The sequence below is a fragment of the Salmo trutta genome, chromosome 7 (genome assembly GCF_901001165.1).
Source record: "Salmo trutta chromosome 7, fSalTru1.1, whole genome shotgun sequence".
NCBI lineage: Eukaryota > Metazoa > Chordata > Actinopteri > Salmoniformes > Salmonidae > Salmo > Salmo trutta.
The window spans coordinates 33072805-33096842 of NC_042963.1; the positions used below are offsets into that span (position 1 = coordinate 33072805).

Below are 24038 nucleotides of genomic sequence, written 5' to 3' on the forward strand. Positions count from 1 at the left end.
GTATTTGAGGTTTTAGTTGGTTTACTATTTTTGTGAGGACTTTTGGTACTCACAAGTATAGAAAAAGGTGTCGAGAGATAGAGAGAGAGAGAGAGAGAGAGAGAGAGAGAGAGAGAGAGAGAGAGAGAGAGAGAGGGGGGGGGGGGAAGATATAACAGAGTCGATATGGAGGTCTCTAAGTAGTCAGTCTGTGATTGAAACTGAACATGACAGACATGTATTGTTGCTGGGTTTGAAGTTGCGTGAATCCCCTCAAAAAATAAGGAAGATTTGCATATCCAGGATCAGTGGTGTAAAGTACTTAAGAAAAATAGTTTAAGTACTACTTAAGTCGTTTTTTGAGGTATATGTACTTTACTTTACTATTTATATTTTTGACATATTTTACTTTTACTCCACTTCATTCCTGAAGAAAATAATGTACATTCTACTCCATACATTTTCCCAGACACCCAAAAGTACTCGTTACATTTTGAATGCTTAGCAGGACAGGAAAATGGTCCAATTCACTCACTTAAAGAGAAAATTCCTGGTCTTCCCTACTGCCTCTGATCTGGCAGACTCACTAAACACAAATTATTTGTGTTGGAGTGTGCCCCTGGCTATCAGTAAATTTAAAAACAAGAAAATCGCGCTGTTTGGTTGCTTAATATAAGGAATTTGAAATGATTTATACTTTTACTTTTGATACTTTTGCATATTTTAGCAATTATGTTTACTTTTGATACTTAAGTATATGTACAACCAAATGCTTTGTAACTTTTACTCAAGTAGGACTTTACTGGGTGACTTTCACTTTTACTTGAGTCACTTTCTAGTAAGGTATCTTTACTTTTACTCAAGTATGAACATGGGTACTTTTTCCACCACTGTCCAGGATTTTGTATTTTTTTTATCATTTTCGACAATTAAAATGGAATATGTCTTATTTAAGTAATGCTTTGACAGTGGTTAAAGACAGTGACAACAGTAATACACTTGATTACACTGAGATGACAGTGTATTTATCCACCTAATTTGAGGAAATTAGTTTGTTCTGAAGATCTACCGCTTGGTCATGATGAAGTCCCCACTTCCTCTAATTTCATTAGAGGACTCAGGTCAGGAGTGTACAGTGTGTGTTTTGGGCAGTATAGAGTGTGAGAGGGCGGAGACAGAAACGCATCAGAGAGGTGTGCTGAACGCGGAACAAGGGAGAGCTCGGTTTGTTGTTTTGAAAGTCTCTAAAAAAGTGTTCTAATGAAAAAGTTTGTTTACTAGTTACCTTTTGAATTTGGATCCCGCGACCTGGTTAGCCTCAGTTGCTGGGACCGTTACATCTGTTCAGGGATCCTGCCAACCAAAAGTCTGATGAGCTGCTTGGTGTAGCAGCTAGCTTAGCTGCTAGCTTACTAGCTATCAAGCTAGCAAAGTTTCCTTGACAGCTTGAACACAGCCCGCAAAGCGGATAACGCTTGTGCCGATCTTGTGACTGTCTAAATCCCTGCTGTTTGTTTCTGTTTCCATCTGCCCTGCGACCTGCCCTGTCTGGAACTGTGGGGCACCAATGCTAGTCTATGTTGCTACCATGAAATCCAAAGCCAATGGTGGGAGTAATGGAGAGGACAGTTTCTCTATCACAGGTGAAAGATTTTTTAAATGAACAATAGGGGTTCTACAAGCAGTTGTTACAACAACAGGAAAATAGCTTCAAGATCTTTGTTGAAATACTGATTGACTCAACTAACAAAAGAATGGACGATCTGACTAAAGAGGTCATGGACCTTTAAGAACAGTTTTCAGTTGTCCCAGGAGAGGTGGATGTCCTGAAAAAAACTTGCAGAAAGATGACAACAAACTGTAAGTCTACGCAAGATGACATCAGCATAGTCTGTGAATCATTATTAACAATGACTGGGAAAACAAACTATCTAGAGGGACAATCCAGGAGGAATAACATTGTTGTGGATGACAAACCAGTTTTCACATGAGAACTGGGCAGAGTCTGAGGAGAAAGTAAAAACAATGATCACTGAAAAGCTGATCATTGAAGATTGAGGTGGAGCACACCCACAGGTCTGGAAAACCTGTAACCCGCCCAGGTGATAGACAGAGGCTGATAGTGGTCAAGTTGCTGAGGTTTAAGGACAAGATGGCTGTTCTGGAGAGAGTCAAGAACATGAGAGGAACCAACATCTTCCTTAACGAAGACTACTTGGAAGCTGTGCGCCAGGGGGGGAAATAACTTATCCCAGCCATGAAAGCTGCCAGAGAGCGTTGGGACATTGCTTAAATCTGCTATGACAGGCTCATTGTCCACCCTCCCTCCCAAAATACTGAGTGGAGGGAGAGAGCCAAGTTTCCGGGTTAGAAGCTTCAGCCCCACATCACACACACCAACTGACACTCACAAGTGCCTGATTGACTGACTCTATTGGCCAAACCATGTTCTTGTCATTCTTTGTGTGTTTTCTTTCTTCATTTTACTTCTATCTCTGATAAGCTACTCAGGAAAGGACTGAAAATAGTCCATATTGATATATGTAGCCTTAGAAATAAGATTCATGAAATCAATATCTTGCTAACATCGGATAACATTCATATATTGTTTGTCTTTGAAACTCACTTAGATAATTCCTTTGATGATACAGCAGTAGCAATACAAGGGTATAACATCTACAGAACAGACAGAAATGCTAATGGGGGAGGTGTTACTGTATATGTTCAGAGCCATATTCCTGTAAAGTTTAGAGATGACCTTATGTCGAATGTTGTTGAAGTGTTGTGGTTGCAAGTTAACCTGCCTCACCTGCCTCACCTGCCTCACCTGCCTCAACTTTTGGAGTGTTGCTATAGGCCACCAACAGTCAGTACTGTATCTCAAATTAAAAAATCAAATTGTATTTGTCACATTCGCTGAGTCCAACATGTGTAGACTTTACTGTGAAATGCTTACTTATGAGCCCTTTCCAAAAAATGCAGAGTTAAAAAGTAAAAAAAAAATGCAAAAAATAAAAAAGGAAATAGTAACACAATAAAACAACAATAATATATACTACTGGTAGTAGTACTGGTACTGAGTCCCTGTGCAGGGTTACAAGGTAGTTGAGATAATATGTACATGCAAGTAGGGGTGAAAGTGACTAGGCAATCAGTATAGATAATAAACAGAGTAGCAGCAACGTGCAGTGCATTCCGAAAGTATTCAGACCCCTTCCCCTTTTCCACATTTTGTGACATTACAGCCTTATTCTAAAATGGATCAAATAATTGTTTTCCTCATCAATCTACACACAATACCCCATAATGACAAAGTGCAAACATGTTTTTAGACATTTTTCAAAATGTATAAAAAATAAAAAACAGAAATACCTTATTTACATAAGTAATCAGACCCTTGCTATGAGACTCGAAAGTGAGCTCAGGTGCATCCTGTTTCCATTGATCATCCTTGAGATCTTTCTACAACTTGATTGGAGTCACTGTGGTAAATTCAATTGATTAGACATGATTTGGAAAGGCACACACCTGTCTATATAAGGTCCCACAGTTGACAGTGCATGTCAGAGCAAAATCCAAGCCATGAGGTTGAAGGAATTGTCCGTAGAGCTCTGAGACAGGATTGTGTCAAGGCACAGATCTGGGGAAGGGTACAAAAAAAGCTCAGCAGCATTTAAGGTCCCCAAGAACACAGTGGCCTCCATCATACTTAAATGGAAGCCGTTTGGAATGACCAAGACTCTTCCTAGAGCTGGCCGACTGGCCAAACTGAGCAATCAAAGGAAAAGGGCCTTGGTCAGTGAGCTCCGGAGTTCCTCTGTGGAAATGGGAGAACCTTCCAGAAGGACAACCATCTCTGCAGCACTCCACCAATCAGGCCTTGACAGCCCACTTGGAGTTTGCCAAAAGGCACCTAAAAGACTCTCAGACCATGAGAAAAAAGATTCTCTGGTCTGGTGAAACCAAGATTGAACTCTTTGGCCTGAACACCAAGCATCATGTCTGGAGGAAACTTGGCACCATCCCTACAGTGAAGCATGGTGGTGGCAGCATCATGCTGTGGGGATGTTTTTCAGCGGCAGGGACCCAGCCAGAGTATGGACTTGAACGAACATCTCTTGAAAATAGCTGTGCAGCGGCGCTCCACATCCAACCTGACAGAGCTTGAGAGGATCTACAGAGAAGAATGGGAGAAACTCCCGAAATACAGTTGTACCAAGCTTGTAGCGTCATGCCCAAGAAGACTTGAGGCTTTAATCTCTGCCAAAAGTGCTTCAACAAGGTACTGAGTAAAGGATCTGAATGCTAATGCATATGTGATATTTATGTTTTTTATTTGTAATACATTTGCAAATATAAAAAAAATGTAACATCTCAGATTGTCATGCCTTCATTCCGACTTTATGCCATATTCGGTAATACCTGCACTGAAAAAAAACATCTCATAGAGAATGCTAACTAATTGCTAACAAGAGTATTACAAACATTTTGTACAGTTTCTAACCTAAACTATACTAGTAAGTCAAAAATGCTACTCACAGTTTGCTGCACGCACAAAACATATATTAGCCAGCAAGCCTCTTGATCCAGGAGGGGATTCTCTGCTGTTACCAAGCGAATGCTGGATTTTGGAAGATAGCATAACAAGCTATTAAATTAGTAAACCAAATGCACAACTACAGAGCATTTAGCACTACCTTAATAGTTATAAGATATCTAGCTGGCAAACATTTAGTTGTGAATTCCATACTGTAATTAGATCACCTGGTGCATGCTGCACAACAATGAGTGACTCACAAGGCTCCGGTCTCTCATTGTTGTATGCTTGTAAACAAACACCACGTGACACGTGACTGTGGACTACCATAAACTTCATAAGGATGTGACGGGTGAAATGAAGAACACAATGTTATGTATTGCCTAACTTTTTTCACAAGATGACTGCAGGTATTTACTTAAAAAGTAGCTACAAATAGTGAAATGTATTAAAAAAATAATCCAAATACCCCGGTATACGGTATATACGGTTTACCCCCCAAGCCTAGTGTGGACCAGAAGTCCCCACAATAATAGTAAACAAACTACAATTATTAGGGTTAGAATTAGGGTTAGAATTAGGTTTAGGGTTAGGGTTAGGAGCTAGGGTTAATTGTAGGGTTAAGGTTAGGCTTAGGGTTAGGGTTAAGGTTAAGGTTAGGGTTAGGTTTAGGGTTAGGGAAAATAGGATTTTTAATGGGACTGAATTGTGTGTCTCCACAGGATTAGTTATAGAAGACTGTGTGTGTGTGTGTGTGTGTGTGTGTGTGTGTGTGTGTGTGTGTGTGTGTGTGTGTGTGTGTGTGTGTGTGTGTGTGTGTTTGTTGGAGTGACAGTGTAGTGTGTGTTGGAGTGTTTGAGTGACAGTGTAGTGTGTGGGTAGAATCCAATGAGTGTACATAGAGACAGTGTGATTGAGTCAGTTCAAATAAAAAGGGGGTCAATGTAAATAGTCTGGGTAGCCTTTGATTAGCTGTTCAGTAGTCTTATGACTTGAGGGTAGAAGCTGTTCAGGAGCCTTTTGGTCCCAGACTTGGTGCTCCGGCACCACCTGCCGTGCGGTAGCAGAGAGAACAGTCTATGACTTGGGTGGCAGGATTCTTTGACAATTTTTGGGGGCTTCACCTGGTATAGAGGTCCTGGATGGCAGGGAGCTCGGCCCGAGTGTTGTACCGGGCCGTACGTGCCTTATAGTTGGATACCAAGCGGTTGCCATACCAAGTGGTGATGCAGCCAGTCAAGATGCTTCTTAAGGATCGGTGTCCCGCTAGCGGGATTTTAAACATTTATGCACATATGTGTTTTATAACGGCTGAAAGCTTAAATTATTGTTAATCTAACTGCACTGTCCGATTTACAGTAGCTATTACATCAAAAACATGCCATGCGATTATTTGAGGACGGTGCCCCACATCAAAATATTTTTCCATCGGCACAGGTTTCATACATTCACATATAGCGATTAAATATTCACTTACTTTTTGAAAATCTTCCTCCGATTTGTCATCCAAAGGGTCCCAGCTGTAATATGTAGTGTCGTTTTGTTAGATAAATCCTTCTTTATATCCCACAAAGTCTGTTTAGTTGACGCCATTGATTTGAGTAATCCACTCGTTCAACTTGCAGAGAAAGGAATCTGAAAATCTACCCCTAAACTTTGTTTCAACAAGTCAAAATATGTTTCTATTTACTCCTCAGATACTCTAAAATGTAATCAAACTATAATATTTATTTCGGAAAGAAGTATGTTCAATAGGAACCCGATTTTAGCAGGTGCGTAACGTCAATGTGGATGGAGGCATGCGCTGCCCTCCGTTTGCAATCTGCTCCTTTGTCTTGTCGAGGGAGAGACTATTCTCTCATCGTCGTCGGTGATCAGGCCTACCACCTTTGTGTCGTTGGCAAACTTAATGATGGTGCTGGAGTTGTGCACGGTCACTCAGTCGTGGGTGAACAGGGAGTACAGGAGGGGACTAATCATGCAAGCCTGAGGGGCCCCTGTGTTGTGCGTAAGCGTGGCAGATGTGTTGTTGCCTACCCTCCCCACCTGAGGGCGGCCCGTCAGGAAGTCCAGGATCCAGCTGCAGAGGGAAGCCTTCAGTCCCAGGGTCCAGAGCTTAGTGATGACCTTGAAGGGCACTATGGTGTTGAATGCTGAGCTGTAATCAATGAACAGCATTCTCACGTAGGTGTACCTTTTGTCCAGGTGGGAAAGGGCAGTGTGGAGTGCAATAGAGATTGCATCATCTGTGGATCTGTTGGGTAAGCGGTAAGCGAATTAGAGTGGGTCCATTGTGTCTGGGATGATAGTGTTGATGTGAGCCATGACTAGCCTTTCAAAGCTTTTCATAGCTACATATGTGAGTGCTACGAGTCGGTAGTCATTTAGACAGGTTACCTTGGTGTTCTTGGGCGCAGGGACTATGGTGGTATGCTTGAAACATGTAGGTATTACAGACTGGGTCAGAGAGAGATAGAAAATGTCAGTGAAGACACTTGCCAGCTGGTCAGCGCATGCTCTGGGTAGGCGTCCTGGTAATCCGTCTGACCCTGTTGCCTTGTGAATGTTAACCTGTTTAAAGGTCTTACTCACATCTGGATAATATGTATGAAATGCTTGATAATGTGTTTGATGCTTTCAGATACTGTAGATCCATTTTCTGGGTGACCTGAATATAGACTGGTTTTCATCAGGCTGTGCCTGTAATCTGGCTCAGGCTGTCAATCAACCTACCAGAATTTTTTTAAATAGTACAGGAACTACATCAGCCATGTGTATTGATCGAATTACCAATGCTGCATAACTGTTCTAAAGCCGTATCCATACCCATTAGATGTAGTGACCATAATATAGTGGCTATATCCAAAAAAGCCAAAGTTCCAAAGACTGGGCCCAAAATAGTGTAAACGTTTTGTAATGATTCCTATGTTGAAGATGTAAAAAATATTTGTTGGTCTGATGTGTGTAATGAGGAGCATCCAGACGCTGCACTTATGTATTTATGAAATTGTTTCTTACAGTTATTGATAAGCATGCACCTACTAAGAAACTGACTTTTAGAACTGTTAAGACTGTGGATTGATGAGGAATTTAACAATTTTATGTTTGAGAGAGATGAAGCAAAAGGAGTGGCTAATAAGTCTGGCTGCACAGCATTCTGTAAATTGAGAACTTCTGTGAATAACTGAAGAAAAAAAACATTATTCTAAAATGATATCAAGAATGAAGTACTTTAAATGAAAGTATGTTCAGAAATGCTAATTCAACTCAGGCTCATTCATCACAAAACCTTTTGACATTGCCAATTATTTTAATGGCTAATTCATTGGCAAAGTGGGCATACTCAGACATTAAATGCCAACAACAGACTGTGAGCCATTATAAAACATTGTGAAACATTGTCATTTTGAATTCTGTAAAGTTAGTGTGGGAGAGGTGGAAAAATTATTGTTGTCCATCAATAATGAGAAACCACCTGGTATTGGCAACTTAGATGGAAAGCTACTGAGGATGGTAGTAGACTATATTGCCACTCCTGTTTGTCATGTCTTTAATCTGAGCTTGGGTGAAAGTGTTTGTCCTCTGACCTGGAGGGAAGCTATAGTCATTCTGCTACCCAAGAATGGTAAAGCACCCTTTACTGGTTCTAACAGACAACCAATCAGCTTGGTGTTTGACCAGATATAATGTTATTTCTCTGTGAACAAATTAACAGACTTTCAGCATGCTAATAGTGAAGGGCACTCAACATGTACTGCACTGACACAAATGACTGGTAATTGGCTGAAAGAAATTGATAAGAAGAAGATTGTCGGAGCTGTATTGTTAGACTTTATTGCAGCCTCTGATATTACTGACCGTAATCTGTTATTGGAAAAATGTATGTGTTATGGCTTTACATCATCTACCATATCATGGGTTGAGATCTATCTATCCAATAGAACACAGAGGGTCTTCTTTAATGGAAGATTATTTAATGTAAAACATGTAAAGTGTGGTATTCTGCAGGGCAGCTGTCTTGGTCCTTTACTGTTCTCTATTTTTACTAATGTTCTACCAGTAGCCTTAAAAAGCCTGTGTGTCTATTTACATTGATGAGTCAACATTACACACATCAGCAACCACAGCTAGTGACCCTTAACAAAGAGTTGCAGTCAGTTTTGGAATGGGTGGCTAGAAAATAAACTAGTCCTGAACATATCCAAAACTAAAAGCATTATATTTGGTACAAATCATTCCCTAAGACCTCAGCTGAATCTGGTAACGAATGATGTGGCTGCTGAGCAAACTTCTTGGTGTGATGTTAGATTACAAATTGTCATGGTCAAGGCATATTGATTCAATTGTTGTAAAGATCAGAAGAGGTCTGTCTGTGATAAAGAGGTGCTCTGCTTTTTTAACACCACATTCGACCTGCAGGCGCAGATTTTTTCACATCTTGACTATTTCCCAGTTAAATGGTAGGAGCTGCAAAAAAGGAAAGCTGCAGCTAGCCCACAACAGAGCAGCACGTCTTGCCCTTCACTGTAAAAAGAGGGCTAATATCAAAAGATGCATGCCAGTCTCACTTGGCTTAAAATAGAAAAAAAAGATTGACGGCATCACTTCTTGTTTTTATGAGGAATATTACTGTGATGAAAATTCCAAATTGTCTGTATATTCAAATAACATACCATTCTGCCAGACATGCTGTATGTACCCCACCAGACATGCCATTAGGGGTCTCTTCACAGTCTCCAAGTCCAAAACAACAACATACAGTATTGTATAGAGCCATGGTTACATGGAACGCCCTTCCATCTCAAATTACCCAAGCAAACAGCAAAATCAGCTTTAAGAAAACAATAAAACAACACCTCACAGCACAATACCTATCCCTTTGTTGACCTAAATAACTTGTATGTTTATGTAAAGTAATATGTTTTTGTTAAGTGTTTTGTCAGCACAAGACCTTTTGTATTTCTATATTTCCAAAAAATGTATGTTGCTCTGTCCTTGAGCTGTCCTTGTCTATTATTGTTATGTACTATGTCATCTTTTATGTTTTGTGTTGATCCCAGGAAGAGTATCTCCTGCTTTTGCAACAGATAATGGGGATCCAAATAAAATCCTGAATCCTAAACCACCCCATGAAGTTCTACTGAGCCGGCTTTGCTCTGCCTGGCTGTTCTGTGATGTTCTTAGCTCTTCTAAGCTGTATTTAATACTCTAAAAGGCAGCACTGCTGCTCCAAGTCAACTTTTTCTCCAGTTCCTAACTCTGCAGACACTCTCACACACACTCACAATCCCCCGCACACACACTCTCTCTCTCTCTCTCTCTCTCTCTCTCTCCCTCTCTCTCTCTGTGTGTGTGTATCGTTCTCTTTCTTTCTTTCTATCTCTCTTTTTTTCTTTCTCGCTCTCTCTCTCTCTCTCTCTCTCTCTCTCTCTCACACACCTCATAGCTCACACACATCCCTCTGCACCAAGCCAAACCTTGCTACCACCATTGTAGCCATAGCAACCATGCTGTGTGTTTGAATGAAGCATTGCAATACTCTCTCTCTAGTGCTCTCTCGATCTCTCGCTTTCTGTCTCTCTCTCTCTCCGTAGTTTACATGAATATGCTGACCGGTGATGAAGTGATAGCGTATGGACTAGATTAGATCAGATCTATAGCTGCTCAGTGTAGCTGCGTAGCCAGTATGTGGTAGCATCCAGATGTTCTGCTGATCCGTTTTATCTCTCCACAGTGGTGCATTGAGACGGGACTGGCTGGTTGACAGTATATTGAATGAGGTGCTGTATTGTATTGTGCAGAGACTGGGAGGTATGCTGCTGTATTTTAACATGCACAGATGATACAGTGTGTTGGGTGGTGAGCTGCAGCATGGATTTCATAGGCTGTGAAGGTGTGATTTTGTGCTAGTGTATTTTAGCTGTGGTAATGTGTAGCTGCACATGTCATATAGCACAGTGGGAGGTATTGTACTGTAGTAATTGATGCTGTGATGGTATGGACTATCTATTTTGAAGGATTGTATTGTCACATGTTAACAGTGAGCTTTTCTGGTGTTATTTGTATGTGGACTGGATAATATAATAATAATATGCAGGTGTTTGGTAGTGGTTGTGGACTGTCACAGCACTGATAGTGAGCTGATCTGTAATAGTTAGTAGGCTATACAAGGGTCTTCGGGGGTTTTGGATGCTAGCGGAGATGACTGTAAGTGGACTGGTGTGAATGTTGTGGTGTGGTAGTGTATTTCTGTGGGATTTACAGTTATTTATTTATCTTCCTCTGCCAATGCCGCATGGCAGAATGTACTCCCCACCGGAGTACTCCCCACCGGAGTACATTCAACATCATCATCCTCACCCTGCGTTTTCTCCACAGCTCCCCCGCCACCCAAGAGAGCCCCCAGCACCACTTTGACACTGCGCTCCAAGTCTATGACCGCCGAACTGGAGGAACTGGGTTAGTGTGAGAACACAAAGATGCAAACATTCACAAACTTGTACACAAACAAACACCAACACATATCTCCCCACTCTCTCTCTCTTTCTCTTTTTCTGTCTCTCTCTCCACTATTCACTTAACCGTTCTGGTTAAAATATGCTTCCTGCCTTCATACAACTTAGAACATTTCTACAGCTCTGACAGCATGATCTTTTCTTTCTCTTCACCTGTTGACATTTCCTTTCTCTTTGATGCATTCACTTACTCTCTCTCTCTCTCTCTCACACACACACACACACACACACACATACCCTGACCCACATTATTTTCTGTCTTCGTTGACATGATCTCTCTTTCACCAAGCTTCCGTCCGGAGGAGGAGAGGAGGTGAGCCTGAGTGGAAACCTATTGAGGCATCATCATGGCCTCTGAGCGTGACAGACACACTGTTCATTGTAGATGAAGCACCGGCACGGCATGGGCACTGAGCTCTGAGTTAGTCAGTCAGTCAGTTAGGACCTGCTTCTCCATCTGGATGCTCCCAAAGATATTAGACTCAGGCGCTAAACACCGTGCCTCCGATCCAACATAGTGAAGGTTTCTTTAGTTGTATGATATGCATGTTGTAATTGTCAACTGTAAATGTATTTGAACACATGTAGGCTTGCATGGTTGTGTTGATATTGTGTGTAGATGTGATATTTTCTAGATGTTTGATAGGGACAAGGAGCTGTGCATTGTGTGTAAACACTCACAATGTGTAAAAAGCATTTTGGTCCATACGTGCTGTGTAGCTGTATGCAGACTGTGTTGTCTGTGTGATCCCTGTACAGAAAGGCTAGATGAGATGCTAGCGCCTCAGGAGCCTGTGACGTTACGTTTCCAGCCCACAGAGGCCGACTACAGAGCTGCTACTGTCAAACAGAGACCTACCGGCAGGAGAATCACACAATCAGAGATCAGTGTGAGTACACACACACACACACACACACACACATGCGCAGAAACAAATCGATGCACATTCTTTCTCCCACCCACCCACGCACTCACACAAACATACACATCTGAACACACATTCTCACATACACACATATTCACATACACACATATTCACATACACAGGCCAACCCTGGTGACACAGAGACCTACTAGCCGCAGAATAATATCAGCATATAAACCCTCCCACACACTCACATACAGTACATTCTGTTTTGTATAAAATGTGTCTGAAACCTATGTGTATTTCTCTGTGTGTGTGGGTGTGTGTGTGTGTGTGTTTGTGTTGCAGTCGTTGTTTGAGAGGCAGGGCATGGCATTACATGGTGGGCTCCACCCAAGGATGGAGAGGGCTCATATGCAGCTGCCTAGAGGGATGTCCAGGACCAAGTCATTCGGTAACACCTTTCACCTTTAGTACAGTACTCAGTCAATAACTTGATAACTGTAGTGCAGCATCTTTGTACTGCTTTAGGCTATCTATCTCTCTCTGACCTTTTCCCCCTGACCTCTCCAGGTGCGACTGAGGAGGACCGTCTGTCGGTGTTGGCTGGAGAACATCGTTTCCCCCGGAGCTCCTCCATGACGGACAGCCTCAGAGACCACTCCCACTCCCATTCTATCCCGCCCCCTCCCCAGACCGCACCTCCTCCTCCCCCTTCCCTCTACTACCTGGACACTGGCCCTCCTCCTGCTTTCTGCCCCCCTCCTCCCCCTGCCAGGGGTCAGGGTCAGGGTCAGGGTCAGGGTCATGACCCTGGAGGTCGTTCCAGCTTCAAGCCCTCCTCCCTGGACCTGGACCGGCCCTACGACCCATCGCCCCGCCAGTCCTCCCACATCGAACGCCAGAAGAAGGCTAGGTCAATGATTATTCTACAAGATTCCTCCCACTTACCCGTGGAGCCCACCGACATCCCCCGCCCCTCCGCATCCGCTACACCACCAGAGCGAATCAAACGGAAAGGCCGGGTGATTGACAACCCGTACGCCAATGTTGGCCAGTTTAGTATTGGATTGTACACACCCACCAAGCCCCAGCGCAAGAAGAGCCCTCTGGTGAAACAGCTACAGGTAGGTTATTCTATTTATTCAGATTATTGTTACTATAGCAAGTGAACAAAGTTTATTTTAAAGTTTCTAATTTATTGTCCTATCTACCCCTCCAGGTGGAGGACGCACAGGAGAGAGCCAGCATCGCCTTGGCCGCTGCCCACTCCCGAGAGACCTCCCCCTCTGGTCGACACACACACACCCATGGCCACACACACACCAGCCGGGCCGACTACTACCAACAGCAGCTGATGGTGGAGCGCGAGCGTATGCGTCTCCAGGGAGAGGCCTTGCTGCAGGGGAAAGGGCCGTTCGCTATCGCTATCGCTGGCGCCGTGAAGGACCGAGAGCGCCGACTAGAGGAGCGGAGGAAATCCACAGTCTTCCAGTCAGTGGGGACCATGGAGGGGGGGTCAGGGTCCGCCCCTGAGCCCCCCTCCTACACCACATCTCGATCCATCGATGAGCGCCTGCTCAGCAGAGAACTAGGCCAGCTGCCACCCCCCGCCCTGGCCCTGCGCCCCTCACCTGGTGGCACTACCTTCATCCATCCACTCACAGGGAAGCCCCTGGACCCTAACTCACCCCTTGCTCTTGCGCTGGCCGCAAGGGAGCGGGCACTTACCTCCCAGAGCCAGTCCCCCGCCAGCAGCCCTGAGCCCAGGACTAAACAGGACAGGGCTGGTGTTGGAGGTCAGGGGGCCTCGCTTTTCATCGAAAGCCAGACCAAAGAGCCTCAGCATGGGGGCGGGAGGCCGGGGTCGCCCCAGGCTGGTAAATCCCAGTGGGGAGTGTCATCACCCGCCTTGCTTCGCCAGGAGATGGAGGGAAGAGGGGAGGAGAGGAAGGAGGTGAGGAGAACGGAAGATAAGAAGAGTATGTTGATCAGTATCATGGACACATCACAACAGAAGACAGCTGGACTAATCATGGTCCATGCCACCAGTAACGGCCAGGCGGTGGGGCTGGGACCAGGGCTGGAGAAAACCCCCACCTCCCCAGCCACCGAGCCCAGTAAACCCTCCCTCAGTCGGGCTCTGTCACCCAGCCCCTCTGCCTCTCAGCCCCAGGCCCAGGGCCCTTCCAGCCCAGCCCAGGCTCCCCTGGCCCAGGGCAGTTCAGAGGAAGACGTGGAGCCCTACACAGTGAGCCTACCTCCAGCCATGCTGTCCTCCAGTGATGAAGAGACCAGAGAGGAGCTGAAGAAGATTGGGGTGCTCCCACCTCCGGATGAGTTTTCCAACGGGTTGTTGGCCAATTCACAAGCCCAAGCCCAGGGGACCCCTGTACCCCAGTCTAAATCCACCACTTCCCCTACAACCCCTACTCTCCTCACCCCTTCCACCACCACCCCAAACCCCAGCCTGACCCCCACCTCCAGCCTGACCCCCACCCAACCCCAGGGCCCTCCCCTCCAGCCTACCCCCGGAGGAGCAGTCGTCTCAGGGAAACCCTCATACCCGGACCAGCCCCATCCTCCAGCCCTGCTGGCTGAGTCTGGTTCAGCAGCAGACTCTGGTGTGGAGGAGGCAGACACACGCAGCTCCAGTGAGAGAGAGCGAGACCACCACCTTGAGACCACTAGCACTGTGTCCACCGTCTCCAGCATGTCCACTCTGTCCTCAGAGAGTGGCGAACCCGCTGACACACACACCTCCTATGCCGACGGGCAGACCTTCGTGCTCGACAAGCCGCCAGTGCCTCCCAAGCCCCGGCTCAAGTCTCACATTGGAGGCAGTAAAGGCCCGGTCACCTTCAGGGACCCGCTGCTGAAGCAGAGCTCTGACAGCGAGCTGTTATCCCAGCAGCAGGCGGCTGCTCTAGCTGCAGCAGCAGCCGGGGGGGCAGGGCTGGGGCATGGAGGCCTAGGGTCTGGAGGCCTCGGGTCTGGAGGCCTGGGGTATGGAGGCCTTGGGTCTGGAGGCCTGGGGCATGGAGGCCTCGGGTCTGGAGGCCTGGGGCATGGAGGCCTGGGTTCTGGAGGCCTAGGGTCAGGCTCTATATCTAGCCTGGTGGGAGGCCCCGGGAGGCCCCGCTACCTCTTCCAGAGGAGGTCCAAGCTGTGGGGAGACCAGATGGAGGCGCGAGGACCCGGGGTGGGGTTAGGGATGGGGAGTCTGGGGAGTCTAGGGGGGTTGGGGTTGGGGCTGGGGGGTGAGGAGGGGGGGAAACCATCGGTGATGGGGGAACTAAGTTCCAGATTGCAGCAGCTGAATAAGGATACCAGGTCACTGGGGGAGGAGGAGCCACTGGGGTCATCGCTGGACCCTGGGAGGAAGTCCCCTGTGACAGGCGCCAGGTAAGATAGGACAGAGGGAGGCTAACTGAACATTGCCAAACCAACCTTAGGCCCTATTCAAGTACTTCAAGATGCATCATTCTTTCCTCCCTTCCTTCAAGTAATCAAGAATCAAGAAGGAATCCAACACCTTTTGGGTGGATGAAGCAAGGTTCCATTAGGCTACACAGCTTTTACATATCCACTCAGCTCTTACTGTTCAAATAGTTCCACGTTAGGTTAAAAACAAAGCATAAAAAAATGTGTAAATATTGAATTCTAATGATCACTGCTGGGTGTGTTGTGCATGGTTTGCTCTTTCCCATGACAAAGTATGCCACTGCCGCCCTATCCCCTGCACAGCCGACTGCAGTGGTAAGTAAATAAGAGAGACTGAGGGTTGAAGACACACCTAGCCAATGGTACGATGCTAGCGTTAGTCTTCCTTAGCAATGCTAGGTCAAACAGGCCCTTTCATTAGCAATCCCCATCCCTCTCCCCATCTGGTATTAGCAATATTAAGGTGGGGTAATAGGGTTAGAGTTGAGATTACTCTTAGACATGTTGGTGTGGAACCTTCATCAGAATGCAGCTCCATCCATGATACCTATGGAGTGACTGTTTGACACGCCATTTCTTTTATTTCCATTGTTCTACTGAAAGTCCTTTGTATTCCTACAGATGTGACACGGACATGGAAGAGAGTAAACCTTAAGTTTATAGACTCTAGGGTAAACCCAAAGTCATTTTATATTTTTTCCTAACCAGCCTAACAACTAACCCCATGGGAATGGAATAACCCTACTTACATTTTCAGATTTTTTTATTTGTATTTATCAAACCGCCATGTCAGTTGTTTCCTTGTTTGCATGATCCACTTCCTGACCACTCGACCAATACAATGAGACATCAGGCTCATCGTACAGTAACTAGTAAATCACTTCCTGTGGAGGGCCATAAACCATGACTATGTGTAATTCCAAATATAACCTATATACATTTAGTACTGTATCTCTCTGAGACTCCACCATTATAATGTAAAATGTATATGTTTTCAGTAACTGATTGGAGATTTAAAGAGTATTTTGTGTGGCTCTTTAAAGATGTACAATGTACAGTACATTTTCTCTCATTAGGACTGCTAGGTCTAGACTGAGTAAACCTCAGATCATCTCAAATAATTTGATGATGTAATTCTGTACAGTACAGAGATTATAGACCACCTGGAACATGCTGAGTTCTACACAGTTCCCAGTTTCCATGGTGACAGCATTGGCCTGCCATCCACAGTCGGCTTTGTTGTATCTAGTCAGTAAATCAGCTCTAAATCTAATAACAGTCAATAAAACACTGTGTGTGTGCATGCACGTGTGTGTGCTGGGTTGGTTGATCAGTCAGTCAATGCAAACAAGGTAACACAGGGCCTGGAGGCATGCACTTCCTGAACGCTTCTTCTCATCTCACACACATACACTCACCTCTGACATTTAGGCACTGACCTATGACCCTGCCAACTGACCCTTTCCACACACACCTCCCTCTCTCCTATGTGCAGTGTTCAGCAGGATTGGGTAGAAGCTGCCTCTAACCACTGATACTGGATCAGATCGTTTTTTAACACCACGTGGTTTAAGTTACGAATTGGGGGTTGGGTAATCTGATCCTACATCTGTGGTTATGGTTAACATCTAGCTCAAGCTCTCTCTCTCTCTCCTTAGATTGCTACCATCTCTCTCCTTTTTGCCACCAACCATGTTCACACTCTCCTTCCACTATGGTCTTCTGACTGCTTAAAGGGATAGTACAACTCAAAAGTCTGTCAGATGTCTGATACCAAATAATGAATGGAATCTGCAGACTTCTCCTGATGCATATACAATAGCAGGATCTACACATACTATATATAAGATCATCTATACAATATAATTACATAAATGTTGGTTATGGACTACATAACTTTTAGCCTGACTTTTTAGGTATAAAAACATCTGACATTTTTCTGGAGTGAACTGTCCCTTTAATGTTCAGAGAGATTGGGCTACATGAACGATCCCTCCCACCCCCTCAATGAGCTTCAAGCACATCAGCAGAGATGCAGTGGGGTAAACTGTCGCCTATTGTAGAAATATTAATGCACATTTGCTTGCGTTTACATGAATGTGCTTTAGTTGTTATTATTAGTTTGGACTTCCTTATTTTAGTAGCCTATTATATCTTATGTTGATCATATAATGAATAGTGATTGGTGGATGTAGGTAGGGGATAGTGGCTATAGGTGAATGCACCAATTTGTAAGTCGCTCTGGATAAGAGCGTCTGTTAAATTACGTAAATGTAAATGTATAGAGTATAAAATAGTTTAGATGTAGTTAGTTAGTGTAAGGCTCAGTTGACCAGCCTTACGGATAGCAATAGTCTTCTATCAGGAGTCTTCAGATGCATCTGAATAGTTTCAAATGGATTCCTCTCCTCACCTTAATCTGCACCGAACTGCTCTGAACAGGTGAAAGCAACATGTGGGATGCCTACTGGAATTCACTTTCACCTGTCCAGTTCCTATCATATGATGAGGTGACTATTAAGTAAATAAGGGAAGAGGAAAGCGAGAGGAAAATAAGTGATTTTAGGACTATTGAGATGGAACCCTGATGCCTGTGTTTGTCTACTGAGCAGGAGGACCAGTTATGACTACCAGTACCACCCTGACCTCGTTGTGGATAGGATCAGTAATGGTGGCCTGCGAGCTCGCCTCAACTCTCTCTCCATGAAGCTCAGCAATGTTCTCAGATAAGGTTCTGAGGGACACTACTATTATAGCATTTTATAGAGTAGTTATGGTTAGTCATATAGCATAGCAAAGCAAATGTGTTGGATATTTCACCATGTGTTTGAAGTAAGTATCACATACCGTCAACTCAACCAATCCCAGAGCTGGACTCTGACATCACCTATATTCCCTCATACCATGATGTCACATGTGTCATGTGACAGAGTGTTCTGATTGGCCCACTCCTCTCCCTCAGTTAATTTCACTTGTCTTGACCTTCGTCCCGCCCCCAACGTCATCCGATACTTATTTTTCTACTGACTTTTCCTTTTCAGTTTAAATGAAGGAAAAGCAGAAATTATACAGACAATTATTCTTTCTCTCTCTTCCTCCCTCTCATTCTTCACACAGTTGCAGAACTCACTCGTGTGATTTCTCTGGTGTGATCACTCACTCAGTGTTCCTCCATACATTTAACACCATCCCCTGTCTGTCCCATTCATATGTATTCATACCGCCACAAATGCTATATGTCTCATTCATTCATGTACACTCATGCTATGTTGTCATAGCTTTAGCTGGTTCAGGAAGTCATGGTTGTCATTGGTTTGAGTTGTGGTCTTGGTCTTCTGTTCTTCTCTGATCTTTGATTTATGTTACATATGTTTCTGTTTGATATCAGTGACTGTGTTGGGGATGGCATTGGTCCACTGACTAATTACTTATCACACACTACACTATACACTTTACTCTACTATACTGTACATTACTATGAGTCTCCATAACCTGAGTTTAAACCCACAAACACACAGAGTCAGGAGACTCTTGCCATTCATCCTGTTTCTTGTTGTTTTATTTTGGTTTGAATTCTTTATTGTTTTGTTCAGTGTTTGAGATGTGAATAGTGTTCTCATTTCTCTCTCATGTGGCCTGCTGGACTCATCGGGTTCTGATTTACTCAACTCTGCTGTCGTTGTCATGTCAAACACACACATACACCATACATAAACACACGCTAACACTAACACATGCACCATACACACACACAAACACACACATACCCCATACATAAACACACGCTAACACATGCACCATACACACACACAAACACACACACACACTAACAAACACACTCACCATGCATGCACACACACAAACATGGCCAGCGGAGTTATCTAAAGCAGAGCCAGGTGTGGCTAACAGGCTACGTTTCACGGACTGATGCTAACATTCTCTCCCATTGCTCTCTCTCTGCTCACCTTGCATGCTCCGCCCCGCTGCTCTGATCTGATTGGTCTAGAACTGACTGTACGCCCAGGAGGGCAAGACGACTGTGTAAGTGCACATGGAGTTCATGTCATCTCACTCCGCCTACCTCTGTAGCTACCAACCCTCTTACGTCTTAAACCCATACCCATAGCCCTCTCCCAACACACACACACAAATGCCTTGGCTGTTTCCCACCTCTCCACCCCTCCCTCCCCTTAACCCCTCACTCTCTCCTCTCATTCCTGCGGTATTGACTGTTCTTCACCTCAAAGCTCTCAGGACTCACACTGCACCGTGATTTAAAACAGCGTCAAACATAGACAAATAATCAAACCATTACTAACATTATCTAACACTGCACACAGAGTACAATCCGTAGTGAGATTCATGGAAAGCACTGGGATGAAGTATGAATACGTTACTTTGCACATCATTTGCAGTGTGAGGACTGAGCTAGTGTTGTAGCTGCCATAGCTCGCTCTCTCCTTTCTTTCCCATAGAGGAGACCATTTTTTCTCCCATACAGAGCCCTACCCCTGTCTATTGTAGAGCAATAGAGACATGACCCTTACTCTTACTGCATGCATGGTCAGCTTTTTGACCCAAAATATGCTGACACAAGTAAATAATGTTCACTGCTTTAATTTGTGTATGTTTGCGTGTGTTCTTGTTTGTGTGTGTGGTTGAAGTCATGGTCAGGTTTTGACCAATTATGCTACAGCTCTGTAATTTGTTGGAGGTTACAGGAAGCTTGTATCATGTTCCTGTGACAGTAAAGAATCACAAACACCCTCCATCACACATCCACATGGCTTTATACTGGGCCATTAAAGAAAAACATGCCATTTCATGTCTATTTTAGAGTCAGGGTAAGGGTTCTAAGAGGGAATAGGGTTTCCATGTCAAAGTTAGTTCAAAGTAGAGTTTAAAAATGGACATCTGAGAAGCTATCCTCCCATGCTGGGAGTCAGGACCAGATTCTGAGTCTCTATAGAGTTAAGAATGGCCACTAGTGAAACTGCACCAGTTTCTGGGTCCCGTCTGTGAGACTGGAGCTACCATGCTGGCTGACATGACAGTTTCTGAGTCTCAGTGGAATTTAGAATGGGCATCAGTGAAACTGAGCAGTGGGAGCTAGGGAAATGCTGATGAGGACTCTGAGTGTGAGAGGACAACTCGCTTGGCAATGAGACAGAATGAAGTTTCACTAAAGTAATTTACAAAAGAGAGAAGGAAAGGGAGAGAGGGAGTGAAAGATCGAGAGTGACCAGCAGAGGTACTCTCAGTGATTTGCTCTGTCAAAGTGAGCTTAGTGTTGCTGGATCATCTTCCACTAGCTAGATGGTATGCAGCTCTTGTGTCTCATGCGCTCCATATGACAGTGACCGGAGAGAGGAAACCGAAAGAGAACAAAGAAAGATACCAGACAGAGAGACTACAGACAGAGAGACTACAGACAGAGAGATGACAGACAAAGAGACTACAGACAGAGAGAGACTACAGACAGAGAGAGACTACAGCCAGAGAGAGACTACAGACAGAGAGAGACTGCAGACAGAGAGACTACAGAGAGAGAGACTACAGAGAGAGAGACTACAGAGAGACTACCGAGGGAATTGGTAGATACAGTGCCTTCAGAAAGTATTCGCACCTCTTGACTTTTTCCACATTTTGTTGTGTTACAGCCTGGATTTAAAACTGATTACAATTTAGATTTTTGTCACTGGCCTACACACAATACCCCATAATGTCAAAGTGGAATTATGTTTTTCAATTATTTTACAAATTAATTAAAAATAAAAGCTGAAATGTCTAAATATACCTAAATAAGTTCAGGAGTAAGAATCTGCTTAGCAAGTCACATAATTAGTTGCATGCACTCACTCTGTTGGTGATTTTAAAACAGTTACAGAGTTTAATGGCTGTGATAGGAGAAAGCTGAGGATGGACCAACGACATTGTAGTTACTCCACAATACTAACCTAATTGACAGAGTGAAAAGAAGGAAGACTGTACAGAATAATAATATTGCAAAACATGCATCCTGTTTGCAGCAAGGCACTAAAGTAATAATGCAAAAAATGTGTCCTGAATACAACGTGTTATGTTTGGGGCAAATCCAATAGTACCACTCTCTATATTTTCAAGCAAAGTGGTGGCTGCATCATGTTATGGGTATGCTTGTCAAAATCAAATCAAATCACATTTTATTTGTCACATACACATGTTTAGCAGATGTTAATGCGAGTGAAGCGAAATGCTTGTACTTCAAGTTCCGACAGTGCAGTAATATCTAACAAGTAATCTAACAATTCCCCAACAACTACATAATACACACAAATCTAAAGGGGTGAATGAGAATATGTACATGTAAGTATATGGATGAGACATGGCCGAGCGGCATAGGCAAGGTGAAACAGATTATATAAAATACAGTATATACATGTGATATGAGTAATGTAAGATATGTAAACATTATTAAAGTGGTATTATTTAGAATGCATTGTATAAAGTGACTAGTGATCCATTTATTAAAGTGTTAAAGTGTCCAGTGATTGGGTCTCAATGTAGGCAGCAGCCTCTCTGAGTTAGTGATTGCTGTTAAGCAGTCTGATGGCCTTGAGATGGAAGCTGTTTTTCAGTCTCTCGGTCCCAGCTTTGATACATGTAATGGTTAAGGACTGAGGATTTTTCAGGATAAAAATAAACTAAATATAACTAAGCACAGGCAAAATCCTAAAGGAAATCCTGGTTCAGTCTGCTTTCCACCAGACACTGGGAGATTAATTCACCTTTCAGCAGGACAATAACCTAAAATACAAGGCCAGATCTACACCAAGAAGACAGTGGCCGAGTTACAGTTTTGACTTAAATCTACTTGAACATCTATGGCAAGACCTGAAAATGGTTGTCTAGCAATGATCAACAACCAATTTGACAGAGCTTGAAGAATTTTGAAAAGAATAATGGGTAAATGTTGCACAATCCAGGTGTTCAGAGCTCTTAGAGACTTACCTAGAAAGACTCACAGCTGTTATCGCTGCCAAAGGTGCTTCTAAAAAGTATTGACTCAGTGGTGTGAATACTTATGTAAATTAGATATTTTTGTATTTCATTTTCAATAAATTTGCAAAAATTCTACAAACATGTTTTCACTTCGTCATTACTGGGTATTGTGTGTAGATGGGTGAGAAAAAAATCAATTTAATCCATTTTGAATTCAGGCTGTAACGCAACAAAATGTTGAATAAGTCAAAGGGTATGAATACTTTCTGAAGGCACTGTAGAACACATTTTTGCTCTGTCACATGCTTTACCATGTTCCTCTCTCCTGAGCCCAAGGAGAGTGGGCCATCCTGTAGTAGGCCTTTAAGTCATGATCCAACTAAATAGTTGAAAATACTGAAGCTTTTGATCTTGCTGTGAAGTTACCTAGCTTGCTCTCACTAACAGTCACTAACCTTGCAGCCCACATTGAGTGGCTTGATGTTCCAAAGGCTCAACAGATCAAATGGCTCTTTCTACTTGTGTGAAGCTTTATAGATAAAAACACGGTGATGTTGTTCTAATATCTCTTTACCTCTGCCTTTCTTTCTCTACATCCCATTGCGCTTGCTCTCTCTGTATCTTTCTTTCTCTGTATCCCTCTCACCCTCTTCCCCTCCTAACCTCCCTCTCTTTCTCTCTCTCCATATTTCTCTCCTCCAGACTTTTCAGCAGTCTAGGAGAGCTCCACACCATTTCCCAGAGAAGCTACGGCACCACCTACACCATCCGGCCTGGCAGCCGCTTTCCCGTTACACGCCGCACTCCAAGCCCTGGCTCGGGCTCCCCGGATCGTGGTGACCCCCTCAGCCGACTCCCAGGCTTCGGCCTACCCACCTCACCCACCACGCCGCACCACACCATCCTCAAGTCGTCCAGCCTCAGCCTGCACCATGAGCCCAAAGAGGTACGCTTTGTTATGAGGAGCTCCAGCGCCCGGTCCCGCTCACCCTCCCCGTCCCCTTGTCACTCCCCCGGGCTGGGCTCGCCCCTCCTGGCCCTCAGGCCCTTCCACCAGAAGCCCCTCCACCTGTGGAACAAGTACGACGTTGGAGACTGGCTGGAGAGCATCAACCTGGGGGAGCACAGGGCCGGCTTTCAGGAGCACGAGATCGAGGGCTCGCACCTCCCGGCACTCACCAAGGATGACTTTGCTGAGCTGGGGGTGACGCGCGTGGGACACCGCATGAACATCGAACGAGCACTTAAACAACTGCTGGAGAGCTGACCCCTGCTATGAGAGAGAGAGGTAGATAGAGAGGGAGAGAAAGAAAGGGAGATGGAGAGAGATAGATGGGGAGAGGGAGATGTGGAGAGAGAGGGAGAGAGAGGGGTAAAGAGGGAGATGGGGGGAGAGAGAGAGAGAGAGGGATATGGAGAGAGGGAGATGGAGAAAGAGAGAGAGAGGGAGATGGAGAGAGAGACAGAAACAGAGAGAAAACAAGAGAGAGCTTTTAAACTAGCTCCATTTTTAGGTGGAGCTAGTTTTCATTTTAGGTGCAGCTAGTTTTCATTTTTAGGTGAATTTGTTTTCATTTTGATGTTTCTGAAAGTGTACGTTTTTGTATTTATACTCTCAGCACTGCACTGAATGAGTAGGTGTTCAAAAACGTTTGACCGGTAGTGTATATATATATTTTTTCCCCCTAACCCTAACAACCCCTCCCCAAATTGGAG

At 44.4% G+C, this 24038-nt stretch overlaps 1 protein-coding gene across 2 annotated transcripts in view; it reads left to right on the forward strand.

The window, feature by feature from the left end:
- The window catches only part of shank3a (SH3 and multiple ankyrin repeat domains 3a), a 383230-nt gene extending 359609 nt beyond the window's left edge, over positions 1–23621 (forward strand). For both annotated transcript variants that reach the window (XM_029758638.1, XM_029758640.1), the window contains 7 exons: positions 10895–10975; positions 11321–11344; positions 11791–11921; positions 12246–12351; positions 12471–13024; positions 13120–15302; positions 23025–23621. In XM_029758638.1, the coding sequence (XP_029614498.1) occupies positions 10895–10975; positions 11321–11344; positions 11791–11921; positions 12246–12351; positions 12471–13024; positions 13120–15302; positions 23025–23589 (3644 nt within the window). In that variant the 3' untranslated portion in view covers positions 23590–23621. The remainder of the gene's footprint in view (positions 1–10894; positions 10976–11320; positions 11345–11790; positions 11922–12245; positions 12352–12470; positions 13025–13119; positions 15303–23024) is intronic.
- Positions 23622–24038: the final 417 nt, after the last annotated feature.